This window comes from Argiope bruennichi, chromosome 6, assembly GCF_947563725.1.
Source record: "Argiope bruennichi chromosome 6, qqArgBrue1.1, whole genome shotgun sequence".
Lineage (NCBI taxonomy): Eukaryota > Metazoa > Arthropoda > Arachnida > Araneae > Araneidae > Argiope > Argiope bruennichi.
This window is the reverse complement of record NC_079156.1, coordinates 7,809,324-7,832,213: the sequence shown is the minus strand read 5'-3', so window position 1 is coordinate 7,832,213 and position 22,890 is coordinate 7,809,324. Positions and strand designations below refer to the sequence as shown.

Genomic DNA, 22,890 nt, shown 5'->3' with positions numbered 1-22,890 from the left:
CAAACTAAATCAATGAGCCAGTATACTTTTCAAGATTTTATATTTTTAAAAAAATATTACGAAAACAATATGCTTTCTTAATAGAATATTGCAAAAGCAATCATTACGAATATCTTAATATAAGACAAAAAATTGAATTCGTTTTTCATTTTATCGTTGCCATTCTTCAATGTATTTGACAAACAATTCAAAATAATTCCGTTGACAGTTGAAACAACACATACCTTTTTTTATAAAAGAACATTTGCAGTTCGCATTTCGTGATATTGCGTACAATTTTCATCTGCTTTTAATTCTGAAAAACAATATTGTCAACACATAATGATACATTTATTAATTGTCCTCAGTATTATTGTTAAGGCTCTGTAATGGACACAAACACATATAATGAGATCATCCATCGATTTCATATAAAGCTCTTTATACAACAAAATAAATAGATTCTTCTCTCCTTCTCTAAGGCTGTCGATCGAATATCAGTTTAGTAAAATTTGCGGAAGGTTGTTTCTCAATGCTGCTTTTCATTGAATCTTTTAAAATGTCCCTTATCTCATTATTCACGATACATATCATTCTAGATTCAATGTCGGAACTTATGGCTTTCGTGGCTTCAGGCGGCAAAGCGTCCAAACCTTGAAGACTGACAGTCACTTCTTTAGCTCTAGTCATCTCGATCTCTGGCATTGATGGTTCCGTCGGTGGTACTCGAACAAGCATGACCAGAGGCTTGACCAGCACGTCAGCTTCACCCTTCCCTTTCAGCCCATCCAGAACTGTAGAAATCTGGCATTTAGCTCTTAATCGATTCCACCGGAACCACAGCTCGGGTGAACTAGTCGAGTCTTGAGGATTACCAAAAGGCGGGATTTCTGTAAAGTCTGTCAGTCCAAGTAGAAATCCGCATTCCGCAACGACTTTCCTCTTGAGAATACCTGCACTGGTCCTGGTCGGCACGGAGAATTTGAAGTCTCCGATATGGTACAAGTCTAAAGATGGAGCGGTCTTCTCTACATGAGACGACGGGCAGGGTGGACTGGCCTCTTCCATTTCGAGGGCGGCAGGCAGGGTTTGCTTCAAGCTCCGAGACTGCGATCGATCTTTATTGAAATAAGTAAGGATGGATACGTCGTCCGAGAAGTCATACACTTTGTCATTCAGGAAATCAAACGAATATCTGTGACCTAAAATATAAAAATAGGATAGCATCACACAAATCATGATTCGACTCTTGAAAAAAAGTAACAAAATATTATATGAGTAAAAAAAAAAAAAAAAAAAAAAAAAAAAAACTTAATTACATATTTTCAAAGATTAATTTACATTTTAAAGAAAACAGAAAGATTGTAAGGAGAGTAAAAAAAAATTAACATAATCATATTAGCAAAGTTTCATTTTAAGAAACTCGCCTTTTAAGGCATAAATTGTCATTGATTTATATGAATAAAAATTATTATTAATATATATATATATATATATATATATATTGTGGAAAAAATTCCAAGGACTATCTTAAAAGCATGTACAATGAAAAAAGTTTTTCAATTTCTGAATTATTAGTTTTTGCATTAGGAAAAAAAACCTACTTTGAAGAACCATACTTCTTCTTTTGCTTTTGAAAAATAATAATCAAAAGTTCTTCTCAAAATTCTAAAATATAAGGTTCATAAAAATGTTTCTTTTGATGGATTGACACCGAAATATAAATAATATACAACTAATTGGACATACAGAATTATTTTTCATGTCCAAGTGTGTAAAATTAATATAGAATTTTTTTTCCCGTATACGAAGTATAGAGAAAGTATTGTAAAAATCAAAAAATTCGAACTCGGGATTTTAACGAATATCTACATTTTACAACTAACAAAGTTCGGAAAACACATTTTTAGCATTATTTCTGTCTTTCCATCTGTGACAATGATATTTCAAAACTGCTTTCAGCTAGATGGATGAAATTTGGTACATGGTCTTAACACCAAATTTGAAGATTCCAATCAAATTCTCAGCAAATTCTATTCAGAGGAATTCAGTGGAAGTCTGTTGTCCAACTGTGTATTATTACACAACGAAGTGAGCTAAGTGCATAAAATTCAATACACAAATTTAAGATCTATAGTGTAGGCAATTTTCAAATTTTGAACCCAATCCAACGAGGGGTTGAGCGTCTGTCTGTCTGTAGTTTCAAAAACGTGTTAGCCCGAAAAATTAAAAACGAATGTCTGTAATATATTGAATTTAGTACGGGTTTTAGCGAATACATTTGTTGTTCTATGTCAAATTTCTGGTTTTAATCTCTTTAAAAAAAAACGTTTAAAAAAGAAATTTTTTATTAGAAAATACGCGATAAAAGTGTGTGGAGATCTCTTCTGCTGTTTATTCTGTGGTTCTCAAGCCTAATTTATTTACATATATTTTTTATGATAAAAAAAATAAGTGCTCATGCACTATTAGTTAAAATACGAGTCCCATGAAGCATTTTACATCTTTTCAACACACAGTTGCTAAGACACATTATCTGTCTACAAATCATCTGTATCTGTTTAACTATCTGTGTATAAATGAACATCTCAAACGCTATTAGAGTTCGTAATTCAGCAAACTCAGCAGGAGTTCCCTCCCCTCTCCAGATTTCTCATATATTCCTTAATAAGGATGGCAATCCATTTATCTGACATAAAAACTTTTAACCTTAGGCAACTGCTAGGATGCCACCAATGCTCAGATTTTGATTTCAGAGTCCCTCATTTGAGAAATGTGTGGTCCTTTGTAAATGGAAGAAAACTAAATATGAATTTTGAATGCCAATTTTTCCAACAGATTGAAAACCAAAATTTGACTGAGAATTACAATTTTAAGAGCAAGATCACATAAAAACTTTTATATATCTAAATCGTGGCGTTTATTGAATATCGCATTCACATGCGTGCGAAGTGCAGACCGATAGACTGGCGACTCCTTGGCGAATTTGGCTTCATATTTCCTTCAAATCCATATTATAGATATTAAACCTGTGCACTAAATTTTATCTATGCAGTCAGCTCTTTTAAGATTTTTTTTTAGTTAAAATGCCCGTTTTATCAGGATAGTCGGGCATTCTCTAAATAAGCTTCGTTCAAAATTTAAGAGAAACCTGCAAATTTGGTATAACGACCACTTGCCGAATTTCATCTGTTAGGCTCAAAATCTATTTTGAGTTATTGTGTTCACAGACAGACAGAAGGCCAGACAAACTTTCAAACGTTTTCTGGACTGAGGGAGATCTGAAACTTGGAGATTCGACAGTATCTTGTGTTCGAATTGTTTCAGGATTACAATACTTTCTCTTCATATACGAGAGAGTGAACCAATGAAAGTAATCACCCTAGAACTTTCTCGCATACTCCCTAATAAAGGTAAATTTGTTTCTAGATGCATTTTTTCCAACGACTGAGACTAAAATTTGACATAGATCTTCAATTGTTGTCACAAAATCACCCAAAAAATTTGGGATCGCGTTTTTATGCTTATTGCGTTTTCACGCTTCAGAAAAAAACTGACCGACAAACATTCACTCGTTATTGGATTTGGCTCAAAATTTGATAAGTGCTAGACTATGGATGTTAAATCTGTTTATCTAAGCTTATCCATCTGGCTCTCTCTGGTTTGAAGTCATCCTATTAACACATAATCGAACAGCCGAACAGACAAATTTCGTCTGAATAGTTTTTTTTTTTTTTTAAATTTGATATAAATCTGGAAATTCGGTGTAAAGACTGAATACCAAATTTCATCCAGCTAGCTCCGTCCATCTCTCTATCTTTGTCATAGAAAGATGAAAGGACAGACAAACATATGTTTTTCGAACTCTGGGAAGTCTAAATCATGGAGATTCGACTAAATCTCTAGCTCGAATTTTTTGACGGTTACAATGCATAATATTTCGTATGCGAGAAAATAAATGAGGTGAACAAAAAGGCAAAGTGCATCATTTACTCACAATTAATCACATAATCAGAAATAGAAAGTACTCGTAGTAAAAATCTGAAACTAAGGGCCTTCCTGCAGGAAATCCGGCTTTCGATCATTCACTACATTACTCGATTTTTGTTTACGTATCAGTCGACGCTAAAAAAAAAATCGGTCAAAGCATTTTGCGGTTCTTAAACGTGACTGTGAGGGAATTCCAAATGTCAAAAAGTTCAAATAAATATAAATAAGTCCTAAATATAGTTGGTTCCAGGCAGGAATGACGAATATGAATCATTAGAATGAATGAGAATGTTTTACGAATATGAATCATCAAAATAAACGAGTAAAGAAATAAATGAAGAAGAATTCGGATATTTTCGCATATTCTAAAAAATGTTTCTCGAGCTTCGTATGAATTGCATGTTCAAACATGAGCGGACCACCTTATGAGCACTCGGTTCGTCGAACTACCATTTTTCATTCGGCAATTTCCTTCATGTGTTCCGACAACACATTCCAGAAAAGAAGCGGCTTGGATTTAGATCGGTGCAATAAAATTGAAAATATTTCAAGTTTAGATATAATAAAAATAAAAGATTCATTTCCGAGCTCAGAGGAAATTTTAAAAGTCAGGTTCAAGCAAGGATTTCTGCTCATCAATCCGTTGATATTCCGGTTTTTTTACATTCTCGTGTACGATGTAAACAAAGGGGAAGTATTGTAATTGTCAAACAAATTCGGTAGACCTCGCTTCAGACCTCTTTAAATTTGAAAACCACATTTTGGGTATTGTCTCTGTCTATGAACACGATAATTCAAAAACGATCTGAGATAGGCATAGAAAATTTGATATATGGTCTTTACACTAAATTTGTAAATTTCTACCGATTTTTGGAGAAAATCCACTTAGTAGAAGCTGCTTGTCCGGCTATTCGAATACAAAAGAACACGATATCTACAGAAACGTTGAGAGCTAAATGGATAAAATTTGGTACAAAGGTTTAAACTATAGTGTAAACCTATATCAAATTTGGGACCAAATTCATTTAGAGGTTGACCGTCTGCTGGTCTGTACTTTTTCTTATATATGAAAGAAATATAATCCAAAAACTCAATAATTTTAATAAAGTAATCTTGTGACTACTACTATGGTTCTATGTCAAATTTTGGTTTCAGTCGGTCTGAAGAATGTCAAAGGGGCATTTTCGATTTTCTAATACATGTGTTGGCGATTAAAGCCTAAGAGCACAAGTTAGATTCTATAAGATTCCAGCTGTATTCCTGTTCTTTTGGCAATACTGAAATGTTTAAACATAGATTTCGTGGAGTAACACCTCTTTGAACTTAAAGATACTTGATCCAAGATATACACTAATGTTGAAGCAATCAAAGTTAGCATGAAATGAAGTATCTTTCTTTAAAACTTAATTTTTTATGAAGATAGCAATCAAAATGCATCAAAAATAGGAGAAAAAGGAAATTTGAAGCAAGGGTCTACATTCCCCTTGCTGAAATTTAGCAACTTATCAATATCGCTACAACAAAAGATGAGTCATTTTTGGTATTTCAACTACATCACAAGAAAATCTATAAATATATATAACGTTGATGTACGTGGCACAGATATCGCTCTTATTACTTAATGTTGAATGGCAACAGTGAAATGAAAACAAATCGTTACGCCACAGTTTCAAATTCTGCATTGAAAGCTTTAATAGCTGCATTTAATTCAAGCTTCGCTTAGCTAATTAATGGATCTATAAAATATTGTTCGAAATTCTCCGGAGATTCTCCTGTTTTTCCAACTCGCCATGACACTGAAAACTCCATACGATCAGAGGAAAAAGAAAAAGATGCAGAAGAAATCAAAATTATAGAAATATCCAAAGTTTAATCGAATGTTAAAGTAGGTTTAACTGTCAATTGATGACAAATGGCTATGACTTGCCTTTGGAAACTGATATTGACATCTTCCAAACTATTACAAAAATGATCTTTGCATTATCTTGAATGTTAAAAAAAAATAGCTTTTTAATAGTATCAATTTCCTTTCAGATGAGATTTTTTTAAAATATAATTTGGTATAGAGTCTGTCTCTAATACTGCGATGAAATTAAAACTGATCCATCAAAACATTCAATCGCGTACTTCTGTCAATATTAAAATTGATACTTAAAAAATCGTTTCCCTTGGGCATTCAATGGAATTTTCAATTCAGCTTTTATTTCGTTGCACATTCATCTTTTAATTTGCACTTGAAGTGATTCAGAGTAAATTGATTCAATTACAGTTATGTTTTTCCAGTCATCAGGTCGAATAACAAGATGAATTTTTTAAAAAAATACATTCCATATTAGTTCAACAGTTTAAAAACTTAATAAACTGAGCGAAGAAGTTGTTCGTTAAATGCGGCTACTAATATGTAAAATTTCAAAGTGAATCCTTGATTTTCACGATTATAATAAAATTAATTGGGGTGAAAAAAAATAACAGTTTTCTTTAAGGGAAAAGCTCCCCTTTTTTTATAGTCAAACGAATTGTTTAATGCTAAGCAAAATAAAAGGAATAAAGAAAAAAAAGGGAATATAAAAAGGGCATTACTCCAATATATTTCGAAGAATTGCTCTTTAATTGGAATTCATAATACTTACTGTAATCTTAGGTTATAAATTTGCATTTCATGTATAATAATTTGATCAGGATACCTGAAAGCGATCTACTCCATTAAATTTTTGCAAAAAGAAGAGAGAATGCAACAAAAGTAATCAGCGAATAGTAAATGTAACTTATGTAAAACAACGAATAGTAAAATCATACATCTACGCTGGAAAAGTCTAACTCAGACATGTATGTATATAAAAATGATTTTGACTAGTGAATTTACAGTACAAAATTGCTTGCAACAGATTTTGATTGTTGATAATAATGTTACTTTTTACTTTCCCTTATGCGAAGTATAGAAAAAATTATTGTAATTATCAAAAAATTCGAACTCAAGATTTTGACGAATGTTCACGTTTCAAACATTCCTGATTTCTAAAAACATATTTTTGGCGTGATGCCATCTGTCTCTCCGTTTGTCTGTTTATCTGCGACAAAGATAACTCAAAATCGAGAGATACACGAATGGAATTTAGTATATGGTCTTTACACCAAATTTGTAAATTTCTACAAATTTAGAATAAAATCAGAGGAAGTCTGCCTGTCCAGCTGTTCGAATATAATTAATACGATAACTGCAAAACGAAAAGAGCTTGATAGATGACATTCAATACATAGATTTAAGATCTGTATTGTAGACACATATTAAATTTTGGGCCAAATGAAAGGCTTGATCATCTAATTTCAGAAAAATGTAGATAACTCAAAAATGCATTGACTTAAATATATTACATTTAGTACGTAATTTTGCGACTACGACTGACTTTGTAGTTCTTTGTTAAATTTTGCAATCGGTTGAGAAAAACGTGTCTAAAACATAAATTCGATTTTCGGATACTATGTCAAGAATGAATCGACAGAAAACTCGCCAAGGATCACAATATTACATTCCAAAAGTTAATATTTCACAACTATTGTTACGCCAATGCCTTTTAAGGCGTTCTCTTGGACAATACCTTTATTACAGAGATTCGAGAAAGTTGTGGGTTACCAGCCCCGCTGATTCATGATTGTTCAGTGATCAAAAAGCATGCAGAGCACAAATTATCAAGTAAGGAGTCATTATGAATTTTTGAAAGATGATATATGATTGTTTATTTGTAATAATTTTTTAAGTATTGAAATTAAGTCATTAAATTTATTTAAAAATGAGCGAAGATGAATCGTTTATAAATTCTTTTTTTTCTTAGGGGGATAGAAGAAGTAAGGGGATTTCCCTTTATTTATCAATAATTTTAATATGCTATCTAATAGACATTGAAATACTTTCCATCTGAAAAAGGTATTTTGTGTTTTTTAACAGAAATGTTGACAGTACAAGAGAGATACTCAAGCAAATATTATAACAATAGTTTTTGAAATGTTACATATGAAACTCGTCAATTAGCGAGGTTAATTTAATTTCTTGTCCAATATTTTTTTTAAAAAAAGTAACTGAGTCAGCTGTTTTATAAGCATAATTGGTATTCAAGATTTTTTCTGATTATCGTACGATTTCAAAACGGAGTATTAATCTAATTAAATTAAGCAAATGGATGCTTTCAAGATGCATAAAATGATGCTGTAACGCTTCTTTTATTAAAACTAACAATTGCGTGTAAATAGTTTACGCAATATATTACAAGTTTGGGTATATTAAAGAAACATATAACAAACGTTATAAAGATTTATATTCAGCAATAAATAAAACACGCCTGTAAAAGAAAACTACACCAAAAGGAACAATTTTTTACCTAGAAAGATCTGAAAATATCTGAGAATAATGTACTCGCATCTAACAATGAAAATTTATTTTAAAAGTCAGACAGTTATCGGTAGTGTGGTGGGAGTTGAAACCGTACGTTGATTAATATGCTCCAAAACAAAAATGGTAAAACTGATTAGTCATATCTCTAAATATTCTTTGTGTTTCTCTGCACCTTATGTCAATATAAATATGTAGCAATACCTTTCAGTGTATCGAAAACATGGATTTTTCTTTATGTAAAAGTTATGATCTAAAGTATTTTTATGGCTCCCTGCTAATAGGTAGCTCCATAACAAATTATTTATAAAATGTCACGTATTAGAATATTCCAGAAAATTTTACTAAAAGGCATCGGTAAGGCTTACATACTTAAAAATATTATAATGGGATTTCTTAATCATTTTAAAAGGCTGGATAAGGTGAGCGTGATACAAACCTGCTGGCAGGGCGATTTATTTTCAACAAATATGAATTAGTACACCAGCCAATTTATACACATTTTGTATTCGCTATGCTTCGTTAAGACAAATAAAAAAAAAATTTAATAATATGAATGAATTTTTCTTTTGCATATTACTACAAAATGAAAGATACATTTGGTTTATGACTAACAAGCAATTTTTTTAATTAAATACATGATTGATTATAAAACTCTTAAGCATCGTTCACTTTTAAGAAGATTGCTACAATAAGAAAGTCTGGATTTTAAAATAGAATTGTTTAACATTTTTCAGTTTTCATTTACTTACTAATGATCTCAGCTTTGAAAGATATCATTAGTAAGATATTTATCAAGACGAAACTGTATCCATCGCTCTTTTCAACAGTTTAAATTGCAGCTTATACCTTACATCTGGAGGAACTATTCCTGAACTGAGGTCTACCAAGTAAAACAGAAACTAACCAAACCAATGAAATTTGGAAAATTTCATGTTCGATATTCTTTTATCAAGGGCACAATGTGCATATACGATAAGTAAGGGCAAATCGGCCAGTTTGTATTTCAACGTTAGGTTAAACCTTTGCCACAAAAAGTTCTACTCACTTGAAATTTTAAAAAATTTCTTAAAAATGCTCCAAGCAGAATTTTTTTAAAAAAATTTTCAACAAGTGATTAATTTTTTTTCTGCCTTTGAGAACACTCATTTTTATTCTGATTTCTTTAATTTTTCCTTTTTTTCGGGAGGGGGGGAAGGGGTGTAATAATTTAATCGAAGAAATGTAATGTATTGTTATATCTTATAGGACTTTTAATGACGACTTTTCTCAAAAAATTTTATTCCTATTGGAATTAAGAATAACTTCATTAATCCAACTATGTATGCTGTTATTCTTCAGAATTCAAGTAATTTTTGTTTAAAAGTTTATTCTTTTTATATTTATTTCTTGGTAAAGATCTCAAGCATTTTGAAAAGTGAAATTTTCACAGCATTTTGAAAAGTTTGATCTTTTTTTTTTAATTCATTTCTTTTATATTCAGAAGAAAATAAAAAGACTATCTTCATGAAAATATGGAAACCGCCTTCTTATCATTGCTTCTTTTTACTTTCTCGCGTACATTATATGATGGGAGATTTTGAAGAATCGTCATGCTTTAGACCTGCTTGAATTAGAAATAACACTTTACGTCTATCTGTCTATCTGTTACAATGATAACTTAAAAACGCTTTCATCTAGACGAATGAAATTTGGTATATGATCTCTACACCAAATTTGTATATTTCTATCAAATTCTGAACAAAATCTATTCAGAGGAAGTCCATCTGTCCAGCTGTTCAATGCAAGTTAACAGGATAACTTCAAAACGAAGAGAGCTAGATGGATAAAATTCGGCACACAGATTTGACATCTATAGTTAGACGTTTATCATTTTTTGAGCCAAAGCGAAAAAAAGGTTGAATGTTCTGTTGGTATCCACTTTCAGGAGCATTCTGACGCAATAGCTCAAAAATGCAATGGCTTAATTATATCAAATTTGGAGAATTTGTGGCTGCAATATTTACTTTTGTGTCAGAGGTGAATATGAAAAAAAAGTTATGAAAAAAAACGCCTCTAAAACACAAATTCACTTTATTAGAGAATACACGAGAAAGCTTTGGGAGGATCAGTTTACATTATGCTATAAAATTGAATGTAAATGGATCTGTTAAGAAAACTAGGGGAAAAAAACCCAGCCCAATTGCCTTCACTAGACATATTACCTATTTACAAAAAAAAAATGAATTTTCTTTTCAGAAATTTTAATGGCAATATTCAAAAATGACAACGAAAAATTATTTTAAAAATTTAAAAAGGGTCAATAGCACTCATTATCCCATGTTTTTTCATTCCTACAAAATTGCCTATTTTATTTTCAACATACAATAAAACGGGTCTACAACTATTTAAAAATCTTAATATACAAAAAAATGGAAACTCACCTCTGGGCAAAGTTCTTCCATGGACAATGGCAGGTAAGAGGAGGCACAGCAACAGGAGGCTGAAGAACACCATGCCGGCGGGAGTGCGAGGAGGGAGTGCTTTTCCCGAGGAAGATGCAGGTGGTATCCGAAATCGGATTGTCGCATTTCCAACGCTCAGAGATGAGGCTTAAATAAGATGGTGCGGAAATGAAAGCGCACCTTCCGGCTGTGTCAGGGGGAAGGCAGCGGCAAACGGTAACTCACACTTCCGAAGAAGCCGACTGGGCGTTGGTAAATCGAAAAAAAGATTTTATATTCGGAGGAAGTGACGGAGGGTGAAATTTCAGTGACGTGAAAATTTGTAGGAGCGATCCGTTTGTGGGATTAGGCCTTTATTTACCAACAAGGAAGGCAATAATTATGACTAATTTAGGACTGATTAGGATTTAGGAATGAAAATAGTAATGGTAACTTTGCTTGCTGCCTTATTAGAACTTATATGTTCCCCAATGCAATTTTTTAAAAATTATCAGAATCCTCTTCAGTGTGGTTATTCTAAATAAAATTCTTTCTACCGTTAGTTTGGATGGGTTTTTTTTGGGGGGGGGGGATCTTTATTACATTTACGGTTCTAAAATAATTGCCTTGATTTCTACTAATAGTGTGTGTTTTTATGTGTGTGCTTACGTGAGCATGTGAATATTTTGGCATTCTATAGGCCTAACTGTACGTTAATGTTACCAAATTAGGACAACAAATTTGGGGGGAGGGGTGAAAATGTGCACCCCAGAGATTTTTTTTTTTTTTCAATTTTAATTAAAAATCTTGAGCGATTTGGACATTTTTCTGCATGTTGGTATTCAAAAAGAAATACTTTTTACACTATTTAAAAGTTTAAAGAGTTTTATATTTTAGTATACCACTAGGAATTATCGAATAAATTAATAATATCGAAATAAAACTATATTTCACATAATTCCAACGTTACATCTCATTTTACCAATGGTATTAAAAAGTGTTGCGATTGTTTAACCAAATATTTAATTACGCGAATTTCTTTCATTATTTAAATTTTAGGAAGACAGATTCTAATTATTATTTTTAGTTTTTTACAGTTTAGATGCCGACTCATAATATACCAATTAGAATCTTGACCGCCGAAAACAACGCGCGGTTAGAAGAAAGCTTTGATTTTACATTCTCTATACGAAGTATAGAAAAATATTGCAATGGTCGAAAAATGTGAACTCTAGATTTTTATGAACTTCCATGTTTGAGACCTCTCTGGGTCGCATTTTCACCACTATGTCTTCTGTCTGTGACAAAGTTAACTCAAAAACAAGCTAGACGGATGAAATTTAACATATGGTCTTTACATAATATTTGTAGATTTTTAGCAAATTTTGAATAAAATCTATTCAGAGGAAGTCGGTATAACTACCTGTTCGAATATAAGTTAATATGATAATTGCAAAACAAAGAAAGCTATATGAATAAAATTCGGTGCAGAGTTTAAACGCCTTTAATGGAGATACTTATCAAATGTTGTGCTAAATCAAATTATGAGTTGACTGTCTGTTTGTCCGTATTTTCAAAAGCATGTAAACGCGACAACTCAAAAACATTAGGACTTAAATACATTCAATTTGGTTTAGGGCTTCGTAACTTCAAGTTTAGTAATTCCGTGTGAAATTTTTGTTTCAATCAGACTGGGAAAAACGCGTCTAAAACGCAAATTTGATTTTTGCATACTATTATTTTTAACTACAAGCCAGGGATGAATCGCAAAAAAAAACCCAGCCAAGGACCACACACTAAATTTAGTAAAAATGCTACATTCGCGTTAAAAAATATTTCGTAACTACTGTACACCAGTGCCATACAACGCCTTCTCTGGGATAAAACTTGTATGGAGTGTGCGAGAAAGTTTTGGGGTGACTTCTACTTATGTATTTAATATTAACAATCATTTATTTATCTTTTTAATTTTCCTTTCAGAATAATGGCTTTTCATTTAAAAAATAGAAAATAGAAGTTTCAACTTCCACTTTTTTATATTTGTAATATCGATTACAATGATTTCTTTGTGGTAGTTGCATTTTGTCTCTTTAATTAAATTTAAGCAACAATATATGATTTATAACTGTTGTATGGTTAAGTTAATAGCTTTTAATTTCTTAGGTGTCACTTATCAATAAAATAAATGAGTTATTTCGATAAAATAAAAGTTATATGTAATAGTTTCCTGTCACGCATTTTTGTAGTACAAGACATTCAAAAAAAGGCCCCAGCAACTCTCATTCCATGTGTCTGGTCACATGCTATAAGAAATTAGAGACTAATTATCATTTCTGGACACAGTTTCGCTTTCTTATTCTACATTTTCCCCATTGGGCTCATTCTGGAAATAGAGAACTCACTTATTGTATATCGAAACGGTGGGTAGTGCCGCCGAAATAAATTTGATAAAATCCCACTCATTTGAATGGGCAGCAGAAACTATGTTCATGCTTTCGTAACTTTGCAAAAACCTATCAAAAAGTTGCGAGTTGATAGTTCGAAAATTGGCAAGATGAGAGGAATTCAGTCTTTTTAACTTCTCACATACGAAGTACAGGGGAAGTATAGAAATCTTTAAAAAATTCGAAGTCGAGATTTTGACAAACTTCAGCGTTTTAGACTTCCCTGACTTTGTAAAACTAAACTTGTCTGTCCGTCCGAGTCATAGGGATGAAATTTTGTATCTGTCCTTTACACTAAATTCGTAGATTACTATCAAATTGTGAGCAAAGCGCGTTCAGAGGAAGTCTGTCAGTCCGACTTTTCAAACATAAGTTAAAACTTAAGAGAGATAAAATTCGGTACATGGATTTAACATTTATTGATTGTAACAATGTCAAATTTTGAGCCCATTTCAACAAGAGGTCTGTGCTTTTTAGAAACATATAAACGCGATGACTCAAAAACACAATGATTTAAATATAAAAAATCTGGTGTGTGATTTTCGAGGCTGGAATTGAAGTTCTACGTCAAATTTTGGTTTCGATTGGTTGGGGGGGGAAAAGCATTCAATTACAAATTCTCCTTTATTAGAGGATATGCGAGAAAATTTTGGAGAGACCACTCCGGCTGATTTGGTCACAATTTCTTGCAGAATTCAAGTCATTTCACTAATAATTAACGCTCATTTAGCAGGCTTTCAAAAGTATATTTTGAAAATACTTTCCCGATTTGCTTCATGTACTGAAAAAATGACACCATAAAAAAGAATGAAAAATGACTGTATGTATACGCTATTCAAATAATAGCGTAATTTATTGTCATCAATACAGATAAAAATTTCCAAATTACTTCGTCAATCGGAAGCTGGTCGTTAGCGTTTTTACTTTATGGCACCTGAAGAATGCAAAGGGAAGAATGTAGACGATGAGAATTGTAGACTTGACCTTATAATTGTAGACCATGAACTCCACAAGTGCTCAAATTTTTATTTTCAGAGCCCTGCACTTGAGAATTTTATGCTCCTTATTATAATGAATATACATTTCATCCATCCTTTTTCGTCCGATTAAAAACCAAATTTTGAATAAAACTACAATTGTAATGGAAAGATCATAATCAAATTTCATTTATTACTTTCTTTTTTTGATTTATCGCGTTTACAAGCACTTGAATGGACAGAATGATAGTCTTCAACTTTTTGACATATTTGGCTCAACATTTGATACGGAATCTACAATTCTAAAGTTAAAGTGTACAAAAATTTATTCACCTTTCTCATCATTCAACTATTTATGTTTTATATTCATTGCTTTCACTTGAACTCTGACAGACAAGCAGACTTCTTGTCAATGGATTTCGGTCCAAGTTGGATGTAAAGACCACTTACAAAATTGCATTTGTTTAAATCGCTTTTGATTTAGCGCGGTCTTAGATAGATAGACATAATATTAAAAATTTATTTGGGGATCTCTCGAGAAAGGGGTCAAGTGGAGACTCATCAAAATCACGAGTTCGAATTTTCCACCAAATTATTCTTTGTACACTTCGTATATAAAAGAGTGAAAATTAAAAATAGGAATGGTATCAGAATGGCAATTAAATTGCTCAGCAATAGGGAACCTATTGTTGTAATTTCAATAATGGAAAAGGCCGCGATGGCCTGGTGGTAAGGTCTCGATGATGTGATGGTCCTGGAATATTGGTTACATTTAATTAGTCCTGGTGGAACCGGAGCGTTTTAGGTTCGAGACCCGATTCCACCGAAGAGCTGTCGTGTAAGTGGGTTTGATGCATGTTAAATCCGTCGGGGCCAAACATCCTCCCGCTGGTGTGGCGTGGAAGTTTGGAGAGGGTGTGCCAACTCAGGTGCCGTATTTTGTCATCTGACTGTGGTTCAAAACTACGAGATCCGGCCCAAAATAGCCCTAGTGTTGCTTTAAAAAAGGATGTTAATATAACTAAACTTGAGGTGACCAGTAGGTTCGATGGAAATATTGGTAACATTTAAGTTTGGATAAATTGTTTAAATACAAGTTCATATTTCCGGCAAATTTTCTGACTTTACAGCCATGTTATTTCAATGGTCTTACTTAAATTATGTTTATTGTCTGTATGAACATTTCTAATTAATAGAAACTCCATGACATCATGGAACTAATAAAAACGTAAATAACCCGTTCATCTTCGAAATTTTGCAACTACATTTTTTTTTATTGTAAGCTACAGACTTATAAAACAAAATCGTTCTTCTTAAACTTTCAACAATGGAAAAAAAATCACTCGATCAGATAGTTAATGAAACAAAAATAAATGCAAATATAAACATTAAAAATAAATAAATAAATACTAGACAAAAAAAGATTTCTTAATTGCCAAAATTTATAAAATTTTTATATTACTATTAAATTAGTAGCATTAAAAAGGCATTTTTTAAATTTGAAAACATTATAAAATTTATTATAGTACAAAAATATTTTTGGAAGTTATCATGAGAAAAAAAAATTCAGTTGCATTTTTATCTAATTAAAATTCTAATTAAAACTTTAAAAAACTAGCTCTGAGGTGTAAATCCTTACTTTCATGGGTACATAAATGCTGGATTGGGTGGTTGGTATGCCAACGGTCTGTACAGTGCCAGCGCGCGCACATTCAGCTTTATCAATAGAGATAGGCAGTGTATTCTGACATTGCTACTAATAATAGTATAACTAATAACTTATAATGGTACGCGCCAGCTACCAATTTATGATTAAAGTGTATTCCATTAATATGGTAATCACTGAACAATAGAAATAGCAATCTAAAACAAATATTTCTTCTCACAAAATACAGATTTTATTTACAGTTCCTGGGGATGGCTTCATCATATTCAATGATTTTATAAGCACATTTGATTCATAAAGCATTTATGGCTGAATTCCCTCTTATGAAAGTCTTAGTTAATCTGAGATGTCGACATCCAGGCACAATTATGATTAGACAGAATGAAAACATCTCATAATCCTTCCGCACACCCTTTGTACTTTTTTCCCTGCTTAAAATAAGGATTTTATCTTCTTTTTTTTTATCTAGCCGCCTTTGACAACCAACTTGTTCACGCAGTATATTGACCTTTCAGGCTGTTAAACTACTAATGCATACAGTACAGTTTTTTTTTTTTTTTAAATTTCACCTTGTTATTTGATACAACTGAAAACACGAAATAATTGATTAAATCAAAACTAATTACAACGCGTGTAATTCAAAAGCTTATATACTATGAAATAAAACCGGAGTTAAAATCCCATTTCTGAGTTAATGTCAAAAAAAGCAATTTTCCTTAATCTTAAATTCAACATTGGCAAGAGTGCGCAATTTAAAAGTTTGATGAATCAACTAAAATTTCTTCACAACATTTAAAACATTATTTCATACTGCGCATCAAAAATATTATATATATATATATATATATATATATATATATATATATATATATATATATATATATATATATATATATATATATATATATATATATATATATATAATATTTATTATATATATATAATATTTATTATATATATATAATATTTATTATATATATATATATATATATATATATATATATATATATATATATATATATAAAAATGCACTGAAATGAAATTGGTATTATTAAAAAAGCAATCTTTTAAACTTTCAAGATTATATTTGTTAGAAGGTAATATAGAAAGACATGAGCATCAATTTGCATGGGCAAGTCGGAGCTATCACCCATCCACCGACGATTAAGTCTGATGCCGCACTCAATTAAACTTTCACTTAAAAGCCTAACTCTTCTTTCTTCATATTGAAAGGAGTTCCTATTACTCTTTTCAAAGCATCTCTAATATTATTTTGCTGCACGCAGCGTCAAAAGAAGCTCTATAAACTTTCATTAAAGTAGCCAGGCGCGGTGGCCTGGGGGTAAGTTCTCGGCTTTGGAACCTGAGGGCTTCAGGCTCGGGACTCGATTTCACCGAAGAACCGTCGTGTAAGCGGGTTTAGTGCACGTTAAATCCGTCGGGACCAAACGTCCTCCCACTGCTGTGGTGTGGAAGTTTCGAGAGGGATGTCAGTTCGGGTGTCGTCCTCTTCATCTGGCCGCTGTTCAAATTTATGATCTCCATCCCAAAATTGTCATAGTGCTGCTTTAAAGCGTGACTTTAATATAACAAAGCCAAACCAAACAGTGTATTTGCATTTGATTGTTACCATTTGTCGATAATTAATAAGATCTATTTCTCAGACACTTATGTTATCGTTATATACATACAGATTTTCATAGTGCGATTAATTATAGATGCTGATCTACAGTAAAAAAAACTTTTGCATTACGAAGCATTCAAATTTCAGAAAAATTTATTAATATAAAGTCTTACTTTTAAAATTTTCTTTCCAGGCAGAAAACACATTTATTTTATCATTTTTTGTAAATTTTCTTACAGATAATCTAAAGAATTCTAACGAAATGCTGCTCTTCTTTCTTAAGATTAAAATTTTCACTGTTACCTGCATCGCTATATACAACCAAAAATTGCACTAAAATAAACTTATTGATATTTCAAAAAAAATTATGAGAATTTTAGTTATGAATTTAGCATTATCACATTTCCTAAAGATTCAATCTAATATATGCCAAAAAAAAAAATGTGTTGAACTTTGAAGGTACATGCGGAGGCATGTACACTAAGATTTTACTTGTGAATTTCTTAAATCTGATGGTTGATGAAGGATTTAAATCCAATTAGTTCCGGAAACAACATCGAATTGTTGAATATCTTGAGCAATGAAAAAAATACGATCCAGATACGTAGGTAATATTACATATTAGCATTTCAAAATAATACAAAAGCCAAAATTTCAAAAAGCCTGATTTTATAAAAGTTTTACTGAAAATTTTAACACAAATATTACCTTTCCTTCTGTTCTTTACCCATTAGGAGATGATCCAGACATCCGGGATTTTCTCAGAGATTTTCTAACATTTATAACGCCTAATTTTCTTAGAATTTTGTTTGATCTGGGAAAGGATATCTTCAGGAATAATCCTTTGAAGATATGGCTCATGTTACACGATTGAATTTTCGATAAAACCTCCTTTTTATTAGATAAAACAGTAAAACGTTCTGGGATCCAAAGAACAACTATATGTTTCTGTATTCCTTTGGGACTTTTTCCTGCAATTTTGTGAAAGATTCTGTTGATTACTAATAGAGAAAAGGTATTCTAACATTGTAAAATGAAACTGCTGCCATTCAGAATAACCAGAACTTTCGCAGTGAAAATTGAATTGATATGATGGATTCGAAAAATAAATCTCTAAAAACCGGAAAAATAAAGTTATTCTTTCGGTTTACGATGCGTCAGTTGTAATGAAAAAAAAGTATCGCCTAAAATGTATATTTAACCATATACCATTGTTGAACATTATTTACGCTAAAGCCATTTAAATTGCTGGAATGCAGCTAATACACAAGCACAAAAAATGTGTATTTTAAATTTCAATTTTTTCAACTTTTGTATTTTTTTCCAACCAATTCTTTTGAAATCAAAATTTGATACAAAACTACATTCGTAATCACAAATTTCATACATTGTGTTGCCGCGTTTACATGCTTGGGGAAGTACAAACCGACTGACGATCGAACGCTATTGAACGATCTATTGAATCAAAAATTTTATATTTATCTGCACTTAAGATGTTAAACCTGCGTACCAAATATTATCCATCTAGCTCTCTTTGTTTTCTAGCTGTCGTGATAATTTATATTCGGTTGGCCGTACAGTTTTGTTTAGTTATACTAATGTCCAGTTTTTAACACTAAGTCTATTTTCGGATAGACCTCGTCATTTTGAACCACAGTCAGATGACCATGATAACACCTGAGTTGGCACCCCCTCTCCAAACTTCCATACCACACACGACGATTACACCATCCGCTTACACGACGATTCCGCGGTGGAATCGTCGTGTAAGCGGATCTGGTGCGTCTCGAACCTCAAAACCTCCGGTTCCGAAGCCGAGACCTTACCACCAAGTTTGCCTGATCGTAGTACAGATAAAGTGCCCCTGGGTGGATTTCATTTAAATTTTGGTACAATTTACGAAATTGGAGTTACGATCATACTAACTTTATAAGCAAATCGGATTAAAATATAATTAACTATTTATTCATAGCAAAATATTACTTATTAATTTAATTATTTCTGTTAAATTAAATTTGGTAGGTCTTGTGAAATTTGATTGTTGACCATCTTCCAATAATCTAGCGTAATAATTAGATGTTTTCATTTGCAAAAAGAAATCTTTAATTAATAACAGCTAAAGATAACTGTATTATTTGAGACAAGTTCTCCATCATGTAAGGAATAAAATAAATAAATAAGCTTTAACATTTTCACAAAGTTAATAAAATAAAAAAAAATTAAGCTAAAATAAATCAGTAGCATATGGATTAAGTTTTTAAAAAATTCCGAGAAGCAGACTGAATTGTCTGGTAATTGACATGTTAAGCGCCTCGTCAGTCACAAGGGATTGACACTGGTGGCTGACGTTAAATTTTCCGTACAGACTGTAACAGTCGCCGGTGACTGACTGTATAAAATAACGTTGGGTTATGGCCCATATTAGAATATATGGTAATGAAAAGGCGGATCAATTTGCAAAGTTGGCAGCACAAAAAGAGAGTGCTGATATAATTGTCCCCAAATCAAATGGTGTCTTAGAATGGGAATGAAGAGAAAAAATAAAGCTACAATGGTTTGACAGATGGTATATACAAAAAAAAAGGAAGAGTAACTTACGATTTTATTACTCACTCAGAAATAAAAATAAGAAGATACCATCCATTGGTAATCCAAATTATATCAGGACCTAGGAGATTCCCTCATATTTTCAAAGATTTGGAAGAATGCAGGAAAATAAATGCATCTGTGGAGGAATCGGTACCGTTTTCCATTATTTAAAGGAATACATAAAAATTTCGAAATTATGAAAGAATATGAAAGTTGAAAAATGATGACTTAAGTACAGTACTGATGGTAAAAGATAATATTAAAAAACTGGAGTGCATGATGTTAAAAATTGTCAGTTTTTTACTAACTGTTTTGAAAGTGTTTGGATTTCTGTTGTTGTGAAATGAAAATTTGGAGAAATATTGTGAATTTCTAGGAGATTTTCCTTAAGTGATGGCCTGCTCCTTGTTTGATAGGAAGATATGTTAATGGGAAGGAAGGTCAGTGATTGACCATTTTGCAGATAGGGAAACAATTGCCTCGAGGAGGATGTCAGTTTGGTGAATCGGTCAATGCTATGGACGGACTATGTTAAAGACAGCAGTCAGCCACAAACTGACGATAACGATACCTGCTACGTTCAGTGGTGGTGGGGTGGTCAGCTGTACACAAGAAGAAGTACAAAATAATAATATAAAAATTACATTCTATTAATATATTCATTTAAATTTTTCCAATCAAAATATTTTCTTGGATTTCAGTAAAATAGATAAATATCTTGTGTGCAACATCTAAACATCGGTGGAGTCGTGGGCCAGAAGAAGAGGAAGGCAACATCGGTGCGGCGTTTAATGTGCTAAAAAGTGGATCTTCATAATGTACACAGTTTGGTGCCGAAAAATTCCTAAATCTACCATTGAAAATACAATGTACTTGTTAGAAGCATGATACCACAATGTAATACGGATTTTGGTTGCATGTGCCACATTTATATACTGTATAATTTATATGACTCTATAGATGTTTCACACATGGCATTGTAGAAATAATCTGTTTACATTAACAGGTTCCATTTCTTTCTTGTTTGTATTTCTTCGCATCTGGAATTCTCTAAAGAAATCTTTCCCTGTCCTTGTCGTTTATAGAACCAGGACAGTCAAAAAAAATTAATGAGAGAAATGTTTAAAAAAAAAACCGTATTCTTAAAGATAAAATTTCTTTAAGCGTTTATTTCCTTTTAGTCAATGACGAAAAGTTGTTGTATAATGGTTACAATTTATTATTTCGCAAAATTCTAAAATGTGGTGAATGGATACTCGACGTAAGGAAACCAACAAGCTCAGAAACAAATAAAAATGCTTTACACTACATGAAAGCACCTTTTTTTTGTAACATTTCAAAATATATATAATTCTGTTCTTTCTTTCTTTCAGTTATGCCCGGACAAAAAATAAATATTGTTTGACTTATAAAAACATAATTAATCAACCTAAGATGTCATTAGACCATTTGAATGTCGATGGATTTTATAATATTACATGAACATATACTGGTTGGTTATCAAAATGATATTCACACCTGAGATAAAAGTGACATTTAAGAATACGCTTCTATGCGTTAAAATGTAATCCGAGCTATCAGCTTTATTAATATAAAAAAGTATATATCATGATAGTAAGAGGTAGCTTTAGTGATGTTGTACAGTAGGGTGGAACGAAAAAAATCAGTTTTTGATTTTTAATTTGTAATAGAGCGGAAAAGTTGCCTTTTGGTGTAGATAAAGTAAATTATAAATATGAGAAATATTGGAGTAGGTCTTGAGGTGCCGCAAAGACGTTAAAGTTTCATAAAATTGAAATTTTTGCTACATTTTAAAGTTTTTTTTACGAAATAATCAACTTTTGATTTTTAAATTGTAATAGCGCTGAAAAGTTGCCTTTTGGTATAGATAAGATAAATAAAAATTATAAAAAAAATATTATAATGCATCTTGAGATGCCGCAAGGACGTTACAGTTTCATAAAACCACACTTTTTGCAACTTTTTAAGGATTTTTTTGCATGCGTCATGAAATAAAAAGCTTTAAAAAGGGGGTTATCATATAAATAAAAGAATAAAAACAGTTTTATTATTGCACTGGCATGGCACTGAGTCGTCGCCAGAGCAGTTGTTGTTGAGATAAAGCGGAGATTTGTCTGCGTCCGGTGACAAGGACAGAGCTGGTTTTATATCTGTAACTTTGTCGAATTCAGATGAATTGGCGTCTCCGCTCCGTCTATTGTGTAACTGATTTGTTAGTTTGTGCGATTGTGCACTTTGCTATGAGTAAAAATGGCTCGGTGTAAATTAGTGGAGACAAGACAATTATCGGAGTGTTCTATTTTGGGGAAATTTAGGGATTTGCTTGAAGTTGAACGCACTACTGACAAATCTAGTGCTACTGTTGTATTAGACATAACCTCAAAATTGCTTCAGAGAAGGATCCTTCTGTAAGCGCAATAGCTTCTATGATGAAAAACAAGGCTTCCTCTTCTGAATGTTGTGTAAGCGCAATATGTGACACTTTAGTTCCCATAATAGAACAAATATGGTCAAGCGCTTCGATTTCCGTTGCTTCTAGCAAAGAATTTCAAAAAATGATAAAAGCTTATCATGCTAAATACAGGAATATATTACAGTCTAGAAAAGGTTCAGATAAGTTTGGTTCCAACCTCCCAGATTTTAGAAAAGCAGCTAAACGTTTATTTGATTTTGCTCACTTGCATAAATGAAAAACGTGCCAGTTATGGAATAAAAGGTTCTAAACGCTCTAACAGAAAAATGGTTATAAGTAATACTGATATTGCTACCACAAGCGCTTTGAGGAAGAAAGAA

At 31.9% G+C, this 22,890-nt stretch overlaps 1 protein-coding gene across 1 annotated transcript; it reads right to left on the bottom strand.

Moving 5' to 3' along the window:
* Positions 1-113: 113 nt before the first annotated feature.
* Positions 114-10,977, bottom strand: LOC129972587 (uncharacterized). The gene is made up of 2 exons (XM_056086779.1): positions 10,777-10,977; positions 114-1,181 (listed from the first exon to the last, which is right to left on the bottom strand). The coding sequence occupies exons 1-2, from the start codon at positions 10,847-10,849 to the stop codon at positions 457-459; spliced, it is 798 nt and encodes a 265-aa protein (XP_055942754.1). The 5' UTR covers positions 10,850-10,977; the 3' UTR covers positions 114-456.
* Positions 10,978-22,890: the final 11,913 nt, after the last annotated feature.

Excerpts from the sequence above, each read along its gene's own strand:
- LOC129972587 (XM_056086779.1), bottom strand. The coding sequence starts at position 10,849 with ATGGTGTTCTTCAGCCTCCTGTTGCTGTGCCTCCTCTTACCTGCCATT. Across the intron at positions 1,182-10,776 it reads TGGAAGAACTTTGCCCAGAG|GTCACAGATATTCGTTTGAT; the intron begins GTGAGTTTCCAT and ends TTTATATTTTAG.